This window comes from Cupressus sempervirens, chromosome 5 (genome assembly GCF_028749045.1).
Source record: "Cupressus sempervirens isolate cs-2001-9-10 chromosome 5, ASM2874904v1, whole genome shotgun sequence".
NCBI lineage: Eukaryota > Viridiplantae > Streptophyta > Pinopsida > Cupressales > Cupressaceae > Cupressus > Cupressus sempervirens.
This window is the reverse complement of record NC_143122.1, coordinates 687486406-687505998: the sequence shown is the minus strand read 5'-3', so window position 1 is coordinate 687505998 and position 19593 is coordinate 687486406. Positions and strand designations below refer to the sequence as shown.

Here is a 19593-nt window from a genome sequence, read left to right as displayed (position 1 = left end):
GGCCTTTTCCGCCTTCCCACATGGAATTTTCTTTAGAAACTTGGTGTTCTCAACCTCATATGGCTTTGGATCCCATAATTTTCAAACGTTTCTCTGGCTCTAGAGAGTGAATTTCATCTCTTTGTTTGTCAACACTTGGCCAATTTTTCATCATGAGAGGGTGGACTGTTCTTGTGTATGTGGATTTTCAACAACTTTCCAACATCAGAAACTTTCCATAACTTTTTGGAATTTTTTCACAGCTCAGATAGTGCTTTTCCAAGATTTTTAAGTTTTGACTTCAGTTTCCTTGACTTAATCAAATTTGCTCCCTTGGAATTTTTCTCTCCATGACGAACTTTGATGACATTTGAAAAACTTCCAATACTTTCGACTATTTTCTTCCTCCTTGCTAGAGTGGATTTCATCATGGATTAAGGATTTCCAATGTTTTTCCTTTGGAGAACTTCATGGAGTAATTTTGAAATTTCCCAACACTTGAGAATACTTAACCAAATTTGAAGTTACCCTAGGCTGGGCGGACTTGTCTTGGAAACAAGATTTTTCCATGATCAGACTTCAGTTAGACACATGAATTTCCATGAATTCTTGAGTGGGCTTCATGCCTTGATGATGATTTTACCATGCATTAAATTAATATTTCATCTCTTATCTTGGTTTGAGAAATTTCTTCACCATATTTTCCTTGTTGTATTAACCTCCACCTCCTAAAAAGATAATAAAAATTAGGAGAGGAGAAATTTACGAATGCAAAGTATGGAATTTTAAGTCTAATTAAATCTTATTATAATTATATTTTGCATTCCTACCTCTAAAATTCATCTTCAATCCTTTAAAATTTATGATTTGAGTATGAAAAAGCAAGGGTGAAAACATTGAATCTGCCCCAATGTGGAGAATTTGCAGACTGAGATTCTGAATTTGGCACGAAAATCTCTTTCAAATTTGCATTGATTTATTAGAACCTGTCGATCAGATTAGAAAACATTTCTAAAATTCTAAAGGAATCCTCAAAATCACCACTAATCCTTAAAGAAATTAAAATCTTGAATATAAATTTATCAAAAAAAAATTGAAATTTCCAAGGAATGATCATCAAGGATTCAATATGAAATCTCTACCTTTCTTTGAAATCTGTAAACTACTGCCAACTCAAAAGCAGCAATTTTCTGCTTGTGAATGAATACAATGCCAAGCTCTTGTATTTATAGGAAATTGTGACATCAAGAAGGGATCAACTTGGTTTAATCAATTATCATGGGATTCAATCTGGAATTCACCCAAAATCAATACCTTACTATGAAATCTGAAAACTACTGCCAACTGCAGGGCAGCTATTTCTTGCTTGTGAATGAATACAATGCCGAGCTCTTGTATTTATGGGAAACGATGACATCCAACTTGATTTATTTTTTTGTTTTGTTTCTTTGTTTGCTTTATTGAACTTGGTCAATTTCTCTTAGAGAAGCTTTATTAGAAAAATCTTGTCTTCTTTCCTTTTTCATTGAGATTGGGCTCTCCTTTGCTTTCTTGTAGAAGCTCTTATGTGGTGACCCTTATCTTACTTTCTTCTAGAATTCTCTTCAAGTCGATCTTTCATGTTTTCTTCTAGAAGCTTTCTTAAATCGATCCATTTGTGCTTTCTTCTAGAACTTTCACGTGTGAATGGATTTTGAGGAATTTTCCTTTGGGTGAATTGGATAAAATATAACATCAAGTATATTATTTAAATTATATATTATATAAATACTGTCTGGGATGTTCAAGAGTGGTTTCAAATCTCTAGGAGTTGTAATGGAGATTATATATTTTGGAACATTTGAAAATTTTCAGACTTAGCCAAGTTTCAGTAATCAGCTTGCTTTCATTAATGTCCTTTTTCATAGTTTTGTTGACTTTTCCAAGCTAAATTTGATACTAGATCAAGAACTTTCTAGGAATTTTTACAAATATGAAGGATTTTTCTCATTTGAAATCCAATTTTTCTTTGCCACTTTTCTTTCTTTTCACAAAATCCCAGATGATCCTGAACTTGAAAACAAGAATTTTACACATGCAATTTCACAACTTTTGGCCTTCCCAAAATAGAAACTTCTAAAAATAAAATTTAAAAGCAAAAACAACTTTCTAAATTTAGAAAAAGCAAACAAAAAGCAAGTTCCCTAATTGGCCCCAAAATGCTGTAATGCCCCCACTATTAGGGTTAGTTTGGGACAAGTAATACCTGCAAAATAATGGTTAGAATCACAACAATAACAAAACTAACTATATTATTCTACTGCTTAATTTAACCCCAATCTTAAGGACGCCTCTAGATTGGGCTTCCTAGCTCATAGCTATCTTGCCATCTTCCTAGGAGCGCACCCCTTAAGATTCGTCTCAGACATGCATCCTCTATCCAACGCCAATCACATAAGCATATGTTGACATCATCAGAATATTTTGGCACATTGATTCTCGGCCATGGTGGACAATGGAGATCTTAATATCTCACATGCTCCATGCTTTTTGTCTCATTAATCTCCATGGTGCTAACCACATAGGTTAACACAATATTATCCCATTTCCAATACTTCTCTTTGGAAGCTATATTGATTATTTCAATTCAATATACATTATATCATTGGAATGCTTGTATTCAAAGTAATAACAAGTATCATTCAAATAGACTATATCCATGTAAAAGAATGATAACTATACACATTCAATTTGATACATATTTCAAAATAATACATATTTTAAACAATAACATGTATCATTAAATATAAAATACAAGAACAATCCATATTCAAATAATGAAACATACGCAAATAATAAATACCATTCAATGCCATCTCTGATTGATTAGCAAATTGTATGTGTTGGTTTGAGTACGTACCCACTGCTCTTGGATGGACTCATACTACTATTACTCGTGGGCTAGTGTGGGGTCTATTTCTCCCGTGTTGCACACATCCATTCCTTTAATGCCGACTATTACATGCGAACAATACACATCATCATGTACTTACATACTCTCTGTGTTGCTATGGTTCTTGTCTTTCCTAATTCGATGATATGTCAAATATGGTTTAATACATAATTTTTGATGCCCTATGTCTAGTGGAGACTGCGTAGGATGCTCTTTAATCCTATGTAGTATTCCCTGTGTTGAAGTCAGTTGTCTTGTGGTGAGCGCTTATTGTTCTCGTGTACTGCGAAATGGTACAAGTTTGCTTCTCTTTTATGGCATATTCCCTTCTTCTCCACATTGGTTGCCTTGGAATTGATATGTCATTTTATTATCGATGACCCCATAGTAAGTACATGATATGTTAAATCCTCTTCTAGTATGCCACTTTAGCAGGGGGTCCACCTTTTCTTCAAATGTATTCAATATAAAAATGTGTTCGATTTCTTAAAATTGGTATGAAATGAATTTAATAATACTTCGCGTTTATTTCTCTTTTGTTCTTATCGATTCCTTTTCCATATCATGGTGGCAGTGTACAATTGTCAACCTTTGTTTCGTGGATAGACATATAAGTTAATAAATATGAATCCCCCATTCGATGTCCTTCCTTACACTCAAGCATGGACTTTAACATGTTCTCCCAACCGATCAAAGGGTCCTGACCTATGATAGGTCAATGCCGACATAAGATTTGATATTAAATAATTATATAAGTACTATGGATAATTACATTAATATATTTATTGATTTATTTATTCTTTTATTTAATAATCTTTATTGCTTATTTTAGTGAATACTTAGTATGTTCTATAGTAAAATGCTTTAGTCCTTATTTAATACTAGTAGATAATCGATTTCTTAATTATTTGAATAGGGATGTTCATTATTTGCAATTTAATGTGAAATCTCAATAATTGCAAATACCAAACAGGAAACTTCCAAAAGAAGCAAGAAACAAAAAGATAACTTTTCCTAAAAGGTAGGAGTTGTCAGAATTGGCCTCAAGCAATGTCAATCTTTGTCCCTTGGTACTTTTGAACACTTTTGTGGCATCAGAATACTCATCTGGGCTTTCTTTCACTCGTTTACTTGTTGACATCCCCAAATTTGTAAAACTCTAAACTTCACTCACAAAAGACTAAAGACCGAAATAAAAATACTCAAACAAAACCCTAAAAAGCGAAAATTGCGGGGGGGGGGGGATCCCTATTTGCAATGAGGCAATGTGTGATAACTTCACAACAGGTCCATAAATGAAATGGAACTGTGGATTTTCTAACTTCAAAAATTCAATTTCTGTAATAGATCTAGATGATCTGATAAAAGATCTTGAATCCTGCAAAGAGATCAGCAATAATTTACATGACAACTTGGCTATTTTAATACAAACAGCTGAACCTGATCTGTTCTTTTTCACAAATTCGTGAAACAAGGTTGTGAAACAAAGAAGACAGTACCTAAAACTATCTGTAAACATTTCTATCAGAGAACATTTAAGACCAGATATTGTCTCATGCTTCTAACCCTTTTCTTAAAATTACAGAGTATGCAAACTTCCAATCATTGGTGGAGATAACTCTCATACAACTCTATGAAGAAACAATATTTGTCTTTGTAACATCCCCTTTCCCCGGGCCTTGGCTAACAACTAGCATATTATCAAAAATACAGATACTACTTCACATTCATGGGAAGGCAGTTACAGCAGTTTTCTTACATATTCATATGAAAGATATTAACGGTTATACTCATTTAAACTTAAATGTTATAACTAACAATTGAAGGTACGAGCAAATAAAACTAAGTTAAGGATTTTGTCTTTTCAATACCATAAATTCCAAACCCGCAATCCACCTAGGGCAACATCTGGAAAACCCAGGTTAGTCCACATACACCTCTTAGGGCACAAAAGCTATACTACTGTATTGTGATCATCCAATACCATTTAGGGCAATAAAACCGTTGTAACATTCCCCTTTTCCCATTTTCTACTTATGACAACTAATGTATTTAAAAGACACTTTTATAATTCATATTTATATGAATGAAGAACACTTACAACAACCATTAAGTAAGCCTATCTCATGCATGCAATTACTTTTCATGTTCAATTGGAAATCAACTAATTTAACTGATTTACTAATACATTGAAATAAGAAATTAATTTCTAAACATTGAAGGAAATAACTGATTAAATGATATTAACCATCTAACATGTCTTCAACTCAAGATTACACATATTACTGAAGTAAAATACTCGTTACCAGAAGGTATTTGAATGCAGATCAAAGTTTTCTGTTGTGCAAGCCTTGGCATCTGGTGGAGAGGAGAAGCATTGTTAGGGGTTTAACCTCCCAACTGCGGACCCTTAAATATCCCCATACAATCTCAACCGAGTAAGGCCCTCCATGGGACACCCCGTCCAGCCACTAAGCATCTTGGTATTAGAGTATCAAGCCACTGCTCGACTAGGCATCAAGATCTAAATATTGGACTACCATGAGCTGACTTATTTATTTAAATATGATTTATATTACTGAATTCATGTCTTCTCTTTTTCATGAAAGATATTTCCGCTATTCATTTGCTATCGGTCCACACCCTTCATCTTGACCTTGCTGGTCATCCTTGATGAATCCCAGTGTGGTTGTCTATAAATCATAACCAGAATCTGTTTACTACAGACAAGTTTTACTCTGCCCCATCTGGGCTTATAACAGATTGATATCAAAAGGTTCATTGGCATTTCATTATCATTGTTAACAACTCCCTTTGATGATGACTATTCCTATCTCAGAGAGATACAGACTTTGCCCTTGTATAAGAATCTCACATAACTGAAGTATTTCTCTTTTATTTTAGATTTTGGAAAAGAAATTTCTATACAGCAGAGGAATTAGATTTTATTTTATGAACTTAACAATCAGCTATGAAATCTTATCATCCAATCTCGGACCCTAGTATACCTGGCTATGACATTACCATTTGTTTTGTAGATACTTAAATCACAGAAATTATAAACATAAATAAAGGAAAGAGATAGTGTGTAGAAGAATGCACGACTTGGCTTGTAGCAGGGACTTTGTCATTCTCATATGCTGGTGGGAGCTTGCATAATGCAATGCAAGCCACAAGCACTTTGATGGAAATTTTTCCTAGAAGGCTGTACGTATTCAGCTGCAACATCCAACTAATAAGTATTAGGAGATGCAAAAGTGGATGTCATTGTCTCCTCCTGTACCCCAACGAAGGTAATAAATATACAATAGATGGATTATGCATGTACTTTTGCTTAGGAAAGATTTAAAGAGGTATCGAGACCTAGATGGCCAATATTGTATTTCTCAGTAACATAGTAACTGCAACCTCTTCTTGATGTAATTATGAGTTTAAAGATAAAGCAATTAATTACATTTTAAGAAAAAGATGTTTAAAAGTGTCTCAATTGGTAGTGAACTAATGATCATTTTCTCCACAATCCTGGCAATGCAGCACACATAATACTGTAAATTCTAGATGTCATGCAGTCTTCATATATTTTTAAAGAAACTATAACGTCTTGATATTTTTAAAAATAACACTAACAAAGTAACGGCTAATATTTTTAGGCATCTGGTTCGGTTGTTTCTTAGTTTCTTAATTTTTTTTGAAAATGTCTGTTTGGACTACTTCCCCAGTATCTTAAACACATTCTCTTTTACATGATGTACTTGTTTAGAGGTTTCATTTTCAATTGCACTACCTTTTATTTTATTGCAAGATCATGCGGAGAAGGATTTTAGTCTCTCTTTTTGCAAGAAACATGTTCTTTTTATGATATTATTCCTGAGGACGTTGGTCATTGGATGTTCTGCAGATAGAACTGTATAACAGCATTGTAGACAAAGAAAGTGAGGGTGTGGATGCTGCTTTAAAGGCATATGATGCAGCAAGAGAACAGAATGACCAAGCAGCTGAGATAACCACTGGGAGCAAAGTTTCATCTGCTCTCATAAATAGGGTAAGGCTGCATGTGGATATGTCGTGTCTTTAATGATACAATTGCAATTGTAAATAACTTCTTTAAAAAGTTTGTTTTAACTTAATTTATATGAAATCTATAAAAACTACTTGAGCAAAAGTTTTAGCAAATGAACTACACTGATTGAGTTGCTAGTATCTACCCTTTTGATGACACTGAGCAAATTCTGTTCGAAGATTCTCTCCTTTTCACGTAGTTTATAATTCTTTCATAAAACCCAACCTGACTCTTTTCATATGTTCTATCTCTTGCCTTGCTGTTATAAGAAAGCCTTCAATTGTGTATCACACATCTTGGATCTTGCATCCTCATGTATGTTTGTATCATTATTTGGCTAAGCTGCCGGTTCAGATATGGGTTTGAGATTTGGGCTCAAAATTCTTTAAATTTTTTTTTTGGGGTTGGTTTGAATTCGTGTTCGGTTTGTTAATACAAAAACATATGTTTTTAATTATGCATGTATTTATGTAGGCAGCAGCAAATAAGTTCATACACCACAATGCTAATAGTAAAACACCATAGCAAAATACACCAATGTATATGAGATTTGGGCTCAAATTTCTTTCAATTTTTTTTTTTGGGGTTGATTTGAATTCATTTTCGGTTTTTTCATACAAAAACATATGTTTTATATGTATGTATTTATGTAGGCAGCAGCAAATAAGTTCATACACCACAATGCTAATAGTAAAACACCTTAGCAAAATGTACCAACATATATATATATATATATATAGTCCTAATGACATTTGTTATACCCTTTTGGCCATTTTAGTGGTCTATCTTAGGGTTGGAGGACTAGATTGACTAAAATGGACCCAAACAAACTTCTAATTAAGTAAAAAATATTCCTTTTTTGGTCAAATTCAGCCTGTGTCCAGCCGCAGATTTGCACATTCTCCGTAAATATGACAAAACTTGTGCCAGGTTTGTCAGACAGAATTTGGGCAGAGTTTGAAGGTCCACAGCAGACTTTTGCAAGAACTGGACCAGACTTTGGGTTTGCCAGGGAAGAATTTGGTAACATAGCTTAAATACGCAGAAAATGGTTTTATGTACAAGGCATTTTTCGTTGGTAATGTGTGTCTTCAGTTGAGAGTACTGACTATTTTTAGACATTTTGCTGTCACCAAGATGGATTCTATTCATAGTTTTTCTAGCTACATTTGTGGGATAGTTAATTAATAATTTTCAAATGGATGTGAAAAGTCCTTTCTTACATGGTGATTTTCATGTGGCTTGTTTTTTTTAAAGCTTTGCCATTCATTGTATGGTCTCAAACAACCCTTTTGGGCTTGGTGTGAGAAGATGTATAGCTTCTTGCTTTATTTTGAATTCACATGCTGCCATTTTGACCCTGCAGTTTATACTTTGAGACATGGAGAGGGTCAGTCGGCTGGAAATCTTTTGTTGTTGACAAGTAGTTGTCTTGATATTTCCTTTGTGGTTGGTTTTCCTTAGTTTCTCTAAAGAGTCTCATGCGAATCATTGCAAGGTTGCCAAACATAACTTAATGTACATCTAGAGCACATCACATTTTGACATTCACTGGACATCAAGAGCTTCTCAAATTGTGGGCTTCATCAACTTAGATTGTGCTGGTAATGTTGATGAGTGCAAGTTTACTATTTGCCCCCTTGATTTTGGTCCAACTGCACGGTCTTGAAAAGACAACTATTGCATATCATTGAAAGAGGCTGAGTATTGAATTACAATTTTGGCCAGGTAGGAGATTCTTTGGTTTTGATAGGTACTAGTTGAGTTCGATTTTTGCACTGATCATTTCATCATTGTTAGGTGTGACAATTAGAGTACCATTCATATTTTACACAAGCAAACGGAGCAAAAGAAGACCAGGTACATTGAGATCCACACACACTTTAGCTTAGATGACTTTCCTATTGAAGAGCAAGTTGTGATGTGTACACTAAGCCTTTGGCATCACCTTGTTATCTTCAGTTGTGATCAATGCTTAGGCCGTTTTTTTGGTTTGCATCACATATGTTTGGCCATTTTGGCCTTTTTAGTGGTCTATCTTAGGGTTGGAGGACTAGATTGACTAAAATAGACCCAAAAAAACTTCTAAATAAGTAAAAAAAAAATCTTTTTTTGGTCAAATTCGACCTGTGTCCAGCCGCAGATTTGCACATTCTCCATAAAAACGACAAAACTTGTGCCAGGTTTGTCAGACAGAATTTGGGCAGACTTGAAGGTCTGCGGAAGACTTTTGCTAGAACCGGACCAGACTTTGGGTTTGCTAGGGAAGAATTTGGTAACATAACTTAAATAAGCAGAAAATGGTTTCATCGACAGATACATGACATTTTTTGTTGGTTAGGTGTGTCTTCAGTTGAGAGTACTGACTATTTTTAGACATTGCGCTGTCACCAAGACAGATTCTATTCATATTTTCTCTAGCTACATTTGTGGGATAGTTAATTAATAATTTTCAAATGGACGTGAAAAGTGCCTTCTTACATGGCGATTTTCACCAAGATGGTTTCTTTCATATTTTCTCTAGCTACATTTGTGGGATAGTTAATTAATAATTTTTAAATGGTCGTGAAAAGTGCCTTCTTACGTGGTGATTTTCATGAGGCTCTTTTTTTAAAAGCTTTCCATTCATTGTATGGTCTCAAACAACCCTCTTGGGCTTAGTGTGAGAAGATGTAGAGCTTCATGCTTTATTTTGAATTCATATGCTGCCATTTTGACGCTGCAGTTTATACTTAGAGACATGAAGAGGGTCTTTTGATTCTTGTATTGTAAACTATTATGTGGCTGATTTGGTTTTCATAGGGAATTCTACTTCCATGTTCTAGATTCTCCAACTAGAATCAGAGCAATTTGATACAACTGATCTTGGTTTTCTATATTTCTTCCTTGATCTTCAAGTTTGCCAGACTTCTTAAGTGATCATTTGTTTGTACAAGTGTACTCTCGATTTGCTTTAGTGATTTGGCATGGTTGATTGTAAGCCTACATCCATACCTTTTTAGTCAAGTGTTGTACTATTTGCTAGTTGTGCTACTGCAATGGTTGATGCTACTTTGTATCAGTAGTTTATCTTGAAATCTTTTGTTATTGACAAAAGTTATCTTGATATTTCCTTTGTGGTTGGTTGTCCTTAGTTTTTTTAAAGAGTCTCATGAGAATCATTGCAGCGCTGCCAAACATACCTTAAGGTACATCTAGAGCACATCGCATTTTGACATTCACTGGACATCAGGAGCTTCTCAAATCGTGGGCTTCATGAACTTAGATTGTGCTGGTAATGTTGATGAGCGGGAGTGTGCTATTTTCCCCCTTGATTTTGCTCCAATTGCAATGTCTTGAAAGAAGTAGACTATCATTGCATATCATTGAAAGAGGCTGAGTATTGATTTACAATTTTGGCCAGGTAGGAGATTCTTTGATTTGTAGGTACTAATTGAGTTTGATTTTCGTACTGATCATCTCATCGTTGTAAGGTATGACAATCAGAGCATCATTCATATTTTACACAAGCAAACGGAGCAAGAGCACGCTAAGCATATTGAGATTCACACACATTTTAGCTTCAATGACTTTCCTATTGAGGAGTAAGTTGCAGATATGTACACTAAGCCTTTGGCATCACCTTGTTATCTTCAGTTGTGATCAATTCTTATGCCTTTTTATGGTTTCCATCTCATATGTTTTACCCTTTTGGCCTTATTAGTGGTCTATCTTAGGGTTGGAGGACTAGATTGACTAAAATAGGTCCCAAAAAAACTTCTAAATAAGTTAAAAAAATATTCTTTTTTTGGTCAAAATTTGGCCTGTGTCCAGACTCCAGCCGCAGATTAGCACATTCTCCATAAAAGCAACAAAACTTGTGCCAGGTTTGTCAGACAGAATTTGGGCAGACTGTGAAGGTCCGTGGAAGACTTTTGCAAGAACCGGACCAGACTTTGGGTTTGCCAGGGAAGAATTTGGTAACATAGCTTAAATACACAGAAAATGGTTTTATTGATAGGTACAAGACATTTTTTGTTGGTAAGGTGTGTCTTCAGTTGAGAGTATTGACTATTTTTGGACATTGTACTTTCACCAAGATGGATTATATTCATATTTTCTCTAGCTACATTTGTGGGATAGTTAATTAATAAGTTTTGAATGGATGTGAAAAGTGCCTTCTTGCATGGTGGTTTCATGAGGCTCTTGTTTTTTAAGCTTTGCCATTCATTCTATGGTCTCAAACAACCCTCTTGGGCTTGCTGTGAGAAGATGTATAGCTTCTTGCTTTATTTTGAATTCACATGCTGCCATTTTGACCTTGCAATTTATACTTTGAGACATGGAGAGGGTCTTTTGATTCTTGTGTTGTAAACTGTTATGTGGCTGATTTGCTTCTCATAGGGAGTTCCACTTCTATGTTCTTGATTCTCCAACTAGAATTAGAGCAATTTGATATAGCTGATCTTGGTTTTCTACATTTCTTCCTTCATCTTCAAGTTTGCCAGACTTCCTAAGGGATCAATTTTTTTTACAAGTGCACTCTTGATTTCCTTTAGTGATTTGGCATGGTTGATTGTACGCCTACATCCATACCTTTTTAGTCAAGTGTCGTACTATTTGATAGTTGTGCTACTGCAATAGTTGATGCTACTTTGTATCAGTAGTTGGCTGGAAATCTTTTGTTGTTGACAAATAGTTCTCTTGATACTTTCTTTGTGGTTTGTTTTCCTTAATCTCTCTAAAGAGTCTCATGAGAATCATTGCAATGCTGCCAAACATACCTTATGGTACATCTAGAGCACATCGCATATTGACATTCACTGGACATCAAGAGCTTCTCAAATTGTGGGCTTCATCAACTTAGATTGTGCTGGTAATGTTGATGAGCAGGAGTTTACTTTTTTGACCCTTGATTTTGGTCCAATTGCATGGTCTTGAAAGAAGTAGACTATCATTGCATATCATTGGAAGAGGCTAAGTATTGAATTGCAATTTTGACCAGGTAGGAGATTCTTTGGTTTTGATAGGTACTAATTGAGTTTGATTTTCGTACTGATCATCTCATCGTTGTTAGGTGTGACAATTAGAGTACCATTCATATTTTACACGAGCAAACTGAGCAAAAGTAGACTAGGCACATTGAGATCCATATGCACTTAAGCTTAGAAAACTTTCCTATTGAGGAGCAAGCTGTGGATATGTACACTAAGCCTTTAGCATCACCTTGTTATCTTCAGTTGTGATCAATTCTTACGGCGAGGAAAGTTGCCCTTGTGGGGGTCTCCTTGAGTCCTTCAAATTTTCATGTTTTCTTTGCATGTTCTCTCTTTTGGAGAGGAGTCTTTTCCTATGTGTTTTCCCACTCTCTTTGTTTGCAAGTGATTGTTTGCACATGGGTGCCTTCTCAAGCCTTGTTGTAATCCATTTTTACATCTTTGCACTGATTTGTTCCTCCCTAACTTGCACTTATGGGAGGCTGATGTGAAGATTCATATCTAAGAGAGGAGAGCCTTGAGACAGGAGCTGACTAACATTAAAGAGTAGAAGTGAAGCATGTTGAAATAATTAAATCATGCTTAACATGTAAACAAGGCTAGGTAGGAGCGATTTTAGAGGTGCTAGAAAAATTTACATTGCATTTTAAAACTAAAACTAAGAAATTGGCTTCTAAAAACTTGCAAGATGTTAGTGGGCATGAAATAGCATAGCTTCATGGTAATGGTCTCTCTTGTCATGTGTGTTAGAATTGTTTTCTGTGTTTACTAAAACTAAGAAATTGGCTTCTTAAAACTTGCAAGATGTTAGTGGACATGAAAAAACATAGCTTGATGGTAATGGTCTCTCTTGTCATGTGTGTCAGAATTATTTTATGTGTTTAATTCCTTGCAACTACTTCACTATCTCAAGCATTTAAGAAAGCATACTAATCATCTGTTCAATATATCATAAGTATGATAATTGTGTGCAGCAACTTATTGAAGTGGGTTTTAGTCATATATAGGTTGAAGATGTAAAATTTATATGTTGGTATTATTATTAAAGGAGCATGAAAATTGGTATATTAACTATGTAGACATGTGTGTGAGCATTTTTACACTTGCTTTATGAATAAATGATGTATAAGGAAACCAAAGACTTTGTCCTACAAAATTTTCACGTTCTGATGTATTTTGAATTTTAGTAGCATAGAACATTGAATCAAACACAGATGTTGGGCATTTGGGATGGTAAATTGTTCATTGGATTATTTAAAATGTTGATAGATTGATAAGGATAAATAGCTATGTTCTGCGGAGTTTTCGAGACACAGACATGTTTCTGGTATGGGTACAGATCAAAGCCAAAATTTAGGGGATGGGATGTAAGGGGCTGCTATTAAAAAAATAGTTGAATTTATATATAGAGAGAGAGAATTCAAATATTCATCTAATAACATTGATAAATCATTCACCATAGACATTTTAGAAGCTTAATACATAGCAAATTAACAAAATTCAAATACTTTCATTGGGAAAATATGGCTTACATACAGCGAAAATGCCCAAAGGCTCCAAGTTTCATGCATGAAATGACATAAAATATTGAAATGTAAACAATGAACATTCTATTATAATTAAAATACTTAATAGTAAATACTAAACAAGAACATAGAAGTCCAACTCCATAATCAGTTGTTCATAATAATATTAAAATGTAAATACAATAACTAGACTACTAAACAATATATACATAGGAGATCACAATAATATATAGCTGTCTAAAATCAGTAAATGGTATGTCTAAGAGTCTAAATCAAGTAAATTTGATGCCAGAATTTCCTCTTTCAACTATCGTTCAGTGTTCACTTTTTGACTAGTTGCTCCTCCTCTTGCTGCTCTTCTCCTTTGCAAATGTGAAAATAATTTATTATTATTTTTTTGGTTATTTTGTGCTTGGACTAGGTTTTGGTATTGTTAAATGTGGTTTGATTGTCTTTGGGGACAAGCCAACTTTTTTTTCAAATTAAAAAATGTCTTGTTTTTTAACATTGACAATCCAAAAATGGCTTCAGCCATTAGGGACAACTAGAAGTCCTTGGGACAGGTAGGGGACTTCTAGCCATCCCTTAGCCGTATCGGAAACTTTTAGCCATCCCTTTGTCCCCTGTTGCTCTCAAAGTGCCGTTTTGGAAACATCCTCTTTTTTGGGAAAAAGGAAACAAATTTGGGGACGGGAAATTCCTGTCCCCACGTCCCCGTACCGTCCCGGGTACGGGTACGAGGAAAAAAAGGGTGGGGACGTGTCCACATGGAGCACTGATAAATAGAGTCCATGATAGTATCTTTCCTGGATTGTTGAGGAAAAACAAAAAGGTAATAATCCTTTATTGAAAACGCAATATTTGCTTCAATTAGGGATGATTTTTAAAATGTTCTTACAACTTTTGGTTATTAGTCACTGCTTATATACAAGCAGGGAACCAAGTTTTCATCTGTCTTTTTCAATTATTTTTTACAATTTAAAACATAGAATTCTAAGGTTCTTAGCATAGAATGTTATTTACTTTAAAATTAATTTATAATCATTTACTGTTATTTTGTGATTGGTTGTAAATTTTCCCAAGGATTTTATTGTTTTCACAACTCAAAAAATAACAATTATAAAAAACATGATAAGCATCATGAAATTGCATTTATTAATTTATGTCAGAAAGTCAGTTGCCGCATCAGCTGTGTGGGATTATTTTTATCATTCCCAAATAATTGTGGTCTGAGACAGAGATTTGAGGATTTGGGATGCTTCTAGAAACTCCCCTCTTGCTCTTGCAACACTTGAAACCCTAGCCATTGACGCTATGCTCCTGCTTCCATGCATTTTTTCTCTCTAAATTCTAAGATTTAGGTGGAAGGAGTTTACATGAAATCCAATTTTTCTTTCCTCCATGCCAAACTATAATCTTGGGACACTAATGTAGAACTAGATCACCAAAGTAAGCACTGCAACCATGAAATAGATGCCTGCCAAGCTTATTGCAATGGACGGAAAAAAGTATCACCGTTTGTTCTTGTTTAACCTCCCAATGAATCTGTTGAACTTCTGAATAATCAATGGCCGAAATACAGTTTTACTGTGACCAAAATCTACTGTTAAAACACTAGAAATTGAGCGTTCCTGTGGAAAAAAAAAGGGGAAATATCAGTTCACAGCTAGAGGCCGTGGAAACAGAAGGATTACCTTGCACTCCACATCTGAAATCTGCCTCCAGTGAACTATAATTTAAAGCTTCCATTTTTGTGTAGCTAGGGTTTATGACGCATGTGAAAGGCACAAAAGTGCCCGTGTAGGGCCTCATGCTTGTGCTTACTTTCATATAGTTTTCAGATTTAGCTGTCTGCCTTTGAACCCCTGAAAGAAACGAAGAAGAAGATTTAGGGCAACCCTGAACATATTCATCAACTATAGCTTTAGTCCTACATTCTCATGACATAAAAATTCATAGAAAATCTGGAAAACCCTATGAACTTTTTGAAAATGGTGCTTTTGTCATTTATTCAGAATTTTTAGAGATTCAGCAAGGGATTCAGCTTTTTATTACATTGATTATTAGTTGGAATCTGTTTTGGGCATCCAAAGGTAATTATACTAAACCAAGCCACAAGTTGGCCTAGCATAATAGACATTAAATTAGAACTCTCATTAAATACACCTTCAAGCCATAAGTTGGCTTTGCTACAAACATCAAATATAGGAAATAATTAAATACTTAGGATAAGCCCCAAGTTTTCAAAGCATAACTAACTCAAAAGACCACATAAGAATACACACTTAGACATAGTTCCATTTGCCATCCAACTATCCAAATCCAAGAGCATACACGCCAACTCTGTAATATCCCCTTTTTCTAGGACATTATAATTTTGTGTGCTGGCTCACTTCGCCTAGGTTTCAGGGGCGGAAAGGTTCTTTACAAGGTTCAGTTCGAGGTTTGGCCTAGGCATTTCCAGTTTCAGACCCATCGGAGCAGTTTTGGCAGGTTGTCCGGATACTTACTATTTTTAGTAAGTAAACAAAGCACAGTATTTTCGGTGCCTCAGTGTTGGTTTGGAAGCATCTCGCTGAGAGCTTTCCGACGAGCTATTGCATGTGATTATCTGAGTTCATTTGGTCAGCTATTTTAATGCCTGATGATTATATGGTTTTCTAAGTGACTATTAAAGTTATTTAATTTGTCACTTTATTTTTAATAGAGACTATGTTCACTTAAGTGACTAAAGGACAAAAAGGTGCTTTATCCCACATTGCTTAAAAGAGTGTGCATCACATTGGGAAAAGTGATAAAGGTACAACAACGCTCCACATGAGATATATGAAGAATATAATATTCAAGACAAATATTAATCTAGGAGCTGGAAACAGTTGCTGGTTATTTCTTCTAGGACGCAAACCCTTGAAGAATCTTTGAAGGTTGGACGCAAACTTAGCCTTCTTACAAGTTTATTTATATTGCTAATCTGACTGTTATTTCTGTGTATAAGATTGGATTACTTGGATTGTTGCACATTATTGTATTGCTGTTGTATAATACAGTAACATTACTTGGCAACTATTTGTGTTAATTCCTGATTTATGTATGTATTTCTGACTGTTGGTGCAAATAAACAAACCATTCTGAGTTTTCTTGTATTCATATCTGCTGGTTATAAATCTATTAAAGTTCTGGAAATTGTATCAAGTATTGGTTTTTTGTTCGCTTTTGGAAACTGCACATTTTTATCAAGGGTTATTGGTAAATTGTCCGGAGAGGGAAAACCTCCCTTGGATCAAAGCTCGCAAATACAATCTCCAAAGTCTGCCAGTAAATCAGGAACACATGACCAGCAGTCACCCTAATGGCTCTAACTCAAAGACAATTACTCCAATCATCATGTGCACTTAGGACAAGGTTGCCCAGTATGCCTCGAACACATCCCCAACTGTACGAACCATAACTCCACAAATCCGAGCTCAAAGCCCCTGCGTACAGGATTTTTGACTTTCCTAGGATGATCCTACACCAAAATTGAAGGCTAAATTCATTCCTGAAGATTATGAACTTGAATTGTTTAAGAAGTTATACAACTTGAAATAGAAAGATATATCCCTGAAGCCTTATACTGAAGAACTTTACAAGATACAAATCAGAGCTGGACGTCGTGAATCTTCTAAGGAAAAGGTTGCAAGGTAAGTTTTAAGTGTTTGAAATACAATGTTTAGGATGAATTGAGAATGTTGAAACATAGTTCAGTTGAAGATGATTATCAATATGTGTTAAAAGCTAAAGAAAAATTGGGAAGAAAGCAAGGTAAATAAGTTACTAAAGCTGATAAGGGTATGAAACTTGTTTCTTAAAAAAAATTCTTTTAGAGGACCTTGTTTTAAATGTGGTGAGGATGAACATCGATCTTTTGAATGTCCTAATGTGAAAGCTAACAGAACATGGTAGTATAGGATGAATAGAAAGTGGAATCTTTTGATGTTGATTTGGCTTCACCAGAAGTTGGAGAATGCCTTTTGATGAGGAGAACCTTGTTAGCAAGGCATGAAGTTGATCCAGTGAAAAGAAGGAAGTTATTTTGAACTATTTGTAATTCTGGAGGTAAATGTTGTAAAATTTATTCTTAATTGACCTTTCATTTTAATTTTTAGAATAATTATATAAGGTTGTCTTTGAATCTTTAAGTACAATTTAATGAATGAGAACATGAGTAGTTCAACGAAGTTGTTAATTAAATTTATGAAATTATTAGTCCGAAAAGAAATGTAGTAGTCTAAAGTTTCAAAGTTTAGATTTTAAAAATTAAAAATCAATTAGGATATGTTAATTTGTTTTTTCTCATCGGTCTGTAGTTAAAAAGAAGCAGAAAAACAAAGAGGTGGTGCTCTGGCACAAAAACATTATGAAACTTCAATTCAATTTCTGTTCACTCGCAGAAACTTCTAGATATCTATGAAGCAGAGTAGAAATCTGCCATGTCAGTTCAGTTATTCAGTATTTTTTATCTTCACTAGCATTTAATAAATCTCATTTTTCTCATATTCAGAAACTTCACATTTTAAAAATTGGATGAAATGACCACAAATATCAGCCTTCTTCTTGGACATTTAATTGGGTCTAATTTTTTATAATAAAAACTTAAAAAACATCACAATCTTTCTGCAATGTGTTCTCTTGAAGTGAGATGGAATTTCTCCTTTACCGGTTGTTTATAACTTTAACCTTATTTTCTTATGTAAGGAAAATTCCACTTAATTTTAAGCTTTGAGAGTGTTTGAGATAAACTAGATTTTTTTCCTATTTTAGTGGAGAAATTATCGCTTAAAAATGAAAATAAGACAACTGCTTATTGAGAAATATTAACTGCCTAATTCCACTTAATTTTAAGCTTTGAGAGTGTTTGAGATAAACTAGATTTTTTTTCCTATTTTAGTGGAGAAATGATCGCTTAAAAATGAAAATAAGACAACTGCTTATTGAGAAATATTAACTGCCTTTGATTTTAATTATATATCACTTTTAATGGACAGTAACTATATTTGGATATTTTGCCTGCAAGTATCTTTTGAATAACTAGTTTCAACTCAGCATTAGTATTATATAAGTTTTATCTTGAGATTTTTTTCTTATGAGTTTTCTCAAGACAGCATTAGTCTTGTATAAGATTTTAGAAATTTTTCTCCTTAAAACATTTTTTGGATAATTAGTAGCACGAGTATTGTATAAGATTTCTTTTGAGATTCTTATTTCCAATTTTCGTTCAATTTTGCCATCACTACAGATAACCTTGAGCACATTCATATTATCTTTTGTGAACGCTTGAGCATGTCACCATTCGAAAGCCTCCATTCCAACTTCAATTAGTTTAAGCTTTTCAACTTCTTCGGTGCTCCCACTGCTTCAAAAGGCAGGGACTCAAGCTCAACAAGAGCTCTTGTTAAATAATGGTTCTTTGCCAATACTGCATTTTATACATATATATATATATATATATATATATATATATATATATATATATATATATAAAGGTTAATGATGCTTTTGTAATCCCGTCGTTATAATAATATCATATGCTTTGATTGTCTTAAATCTAATACAATATTTCTTTCTGCAGATTGATGCTATGCTACAAATCTTAGAAAAAGATATTGATGATGTAGATGCAAAGATTGGTGACAGGTGGCGACTATTAGATAGGTAGAGTTATTATTATCATCATCTTATTTTTGTGTTTAGCAGTAATCAGATCTGTTGTTTTAATTGTCTGAAAAGTTTTAGTTGAATTATAAGGCTCATGTTAGTCTTGGGCAGTATTTCTAGCATCCTCTTAGATTGGTTGTAATCCTTGTTTTTGGCTACCCTGAATTTTCTTTTGCCTAACAATTTAATAACTTGGTTTTGGCCTGAAGTTATAGAATTGTTGCCATCCTATTATGAGTTGGTATCTGTCTTCCATCTTATCATATCTTAGAGGAATAATTTCAGTTTTGGATCTTATCAAGGGTAACCGAAGTACTCATCTTCTACTAATGATTTAACATCCTTAATTGTTGTGCTTGAAAGTTCTCGATAAAATTATGTAGTACTTTTTGACACTGACTTTTAATTTCACACTCTGACCGCCAT

At 34.3% G+C, this 19593-nt stretch overlaps 1 protein-coding gene across 3 annotated transcripts in view; it reads left to right on the top strand.

Moving 5' to 3' along the window:
* LOC149557818 (uncharacterized) overlaps nt 1-19593 on the top strand; it is a 106514-nt gene that overhangs the window by 85084 nt on the left and 1837 nt on the right. For 2 of the 3 annotated variants that reach the window (XM_089832302.1, XM_089832303.1), the window contains exons 12-13: nt 6810-6953; nt 19082-19164. In XM_089832302.1, the coding sequence (XP_089688428.1) occupies nt 6810-6953; nt 19082-19164 (227 nt within the window). Of the gene's footprint in view, nt 1-6809; nt 6954-18748; nt 18875-19081; nt 19165-19593 lie in introns of all 3 variants that reach the window. The other variant, XR_016364922.1, reaches the window with a different exon arrangement.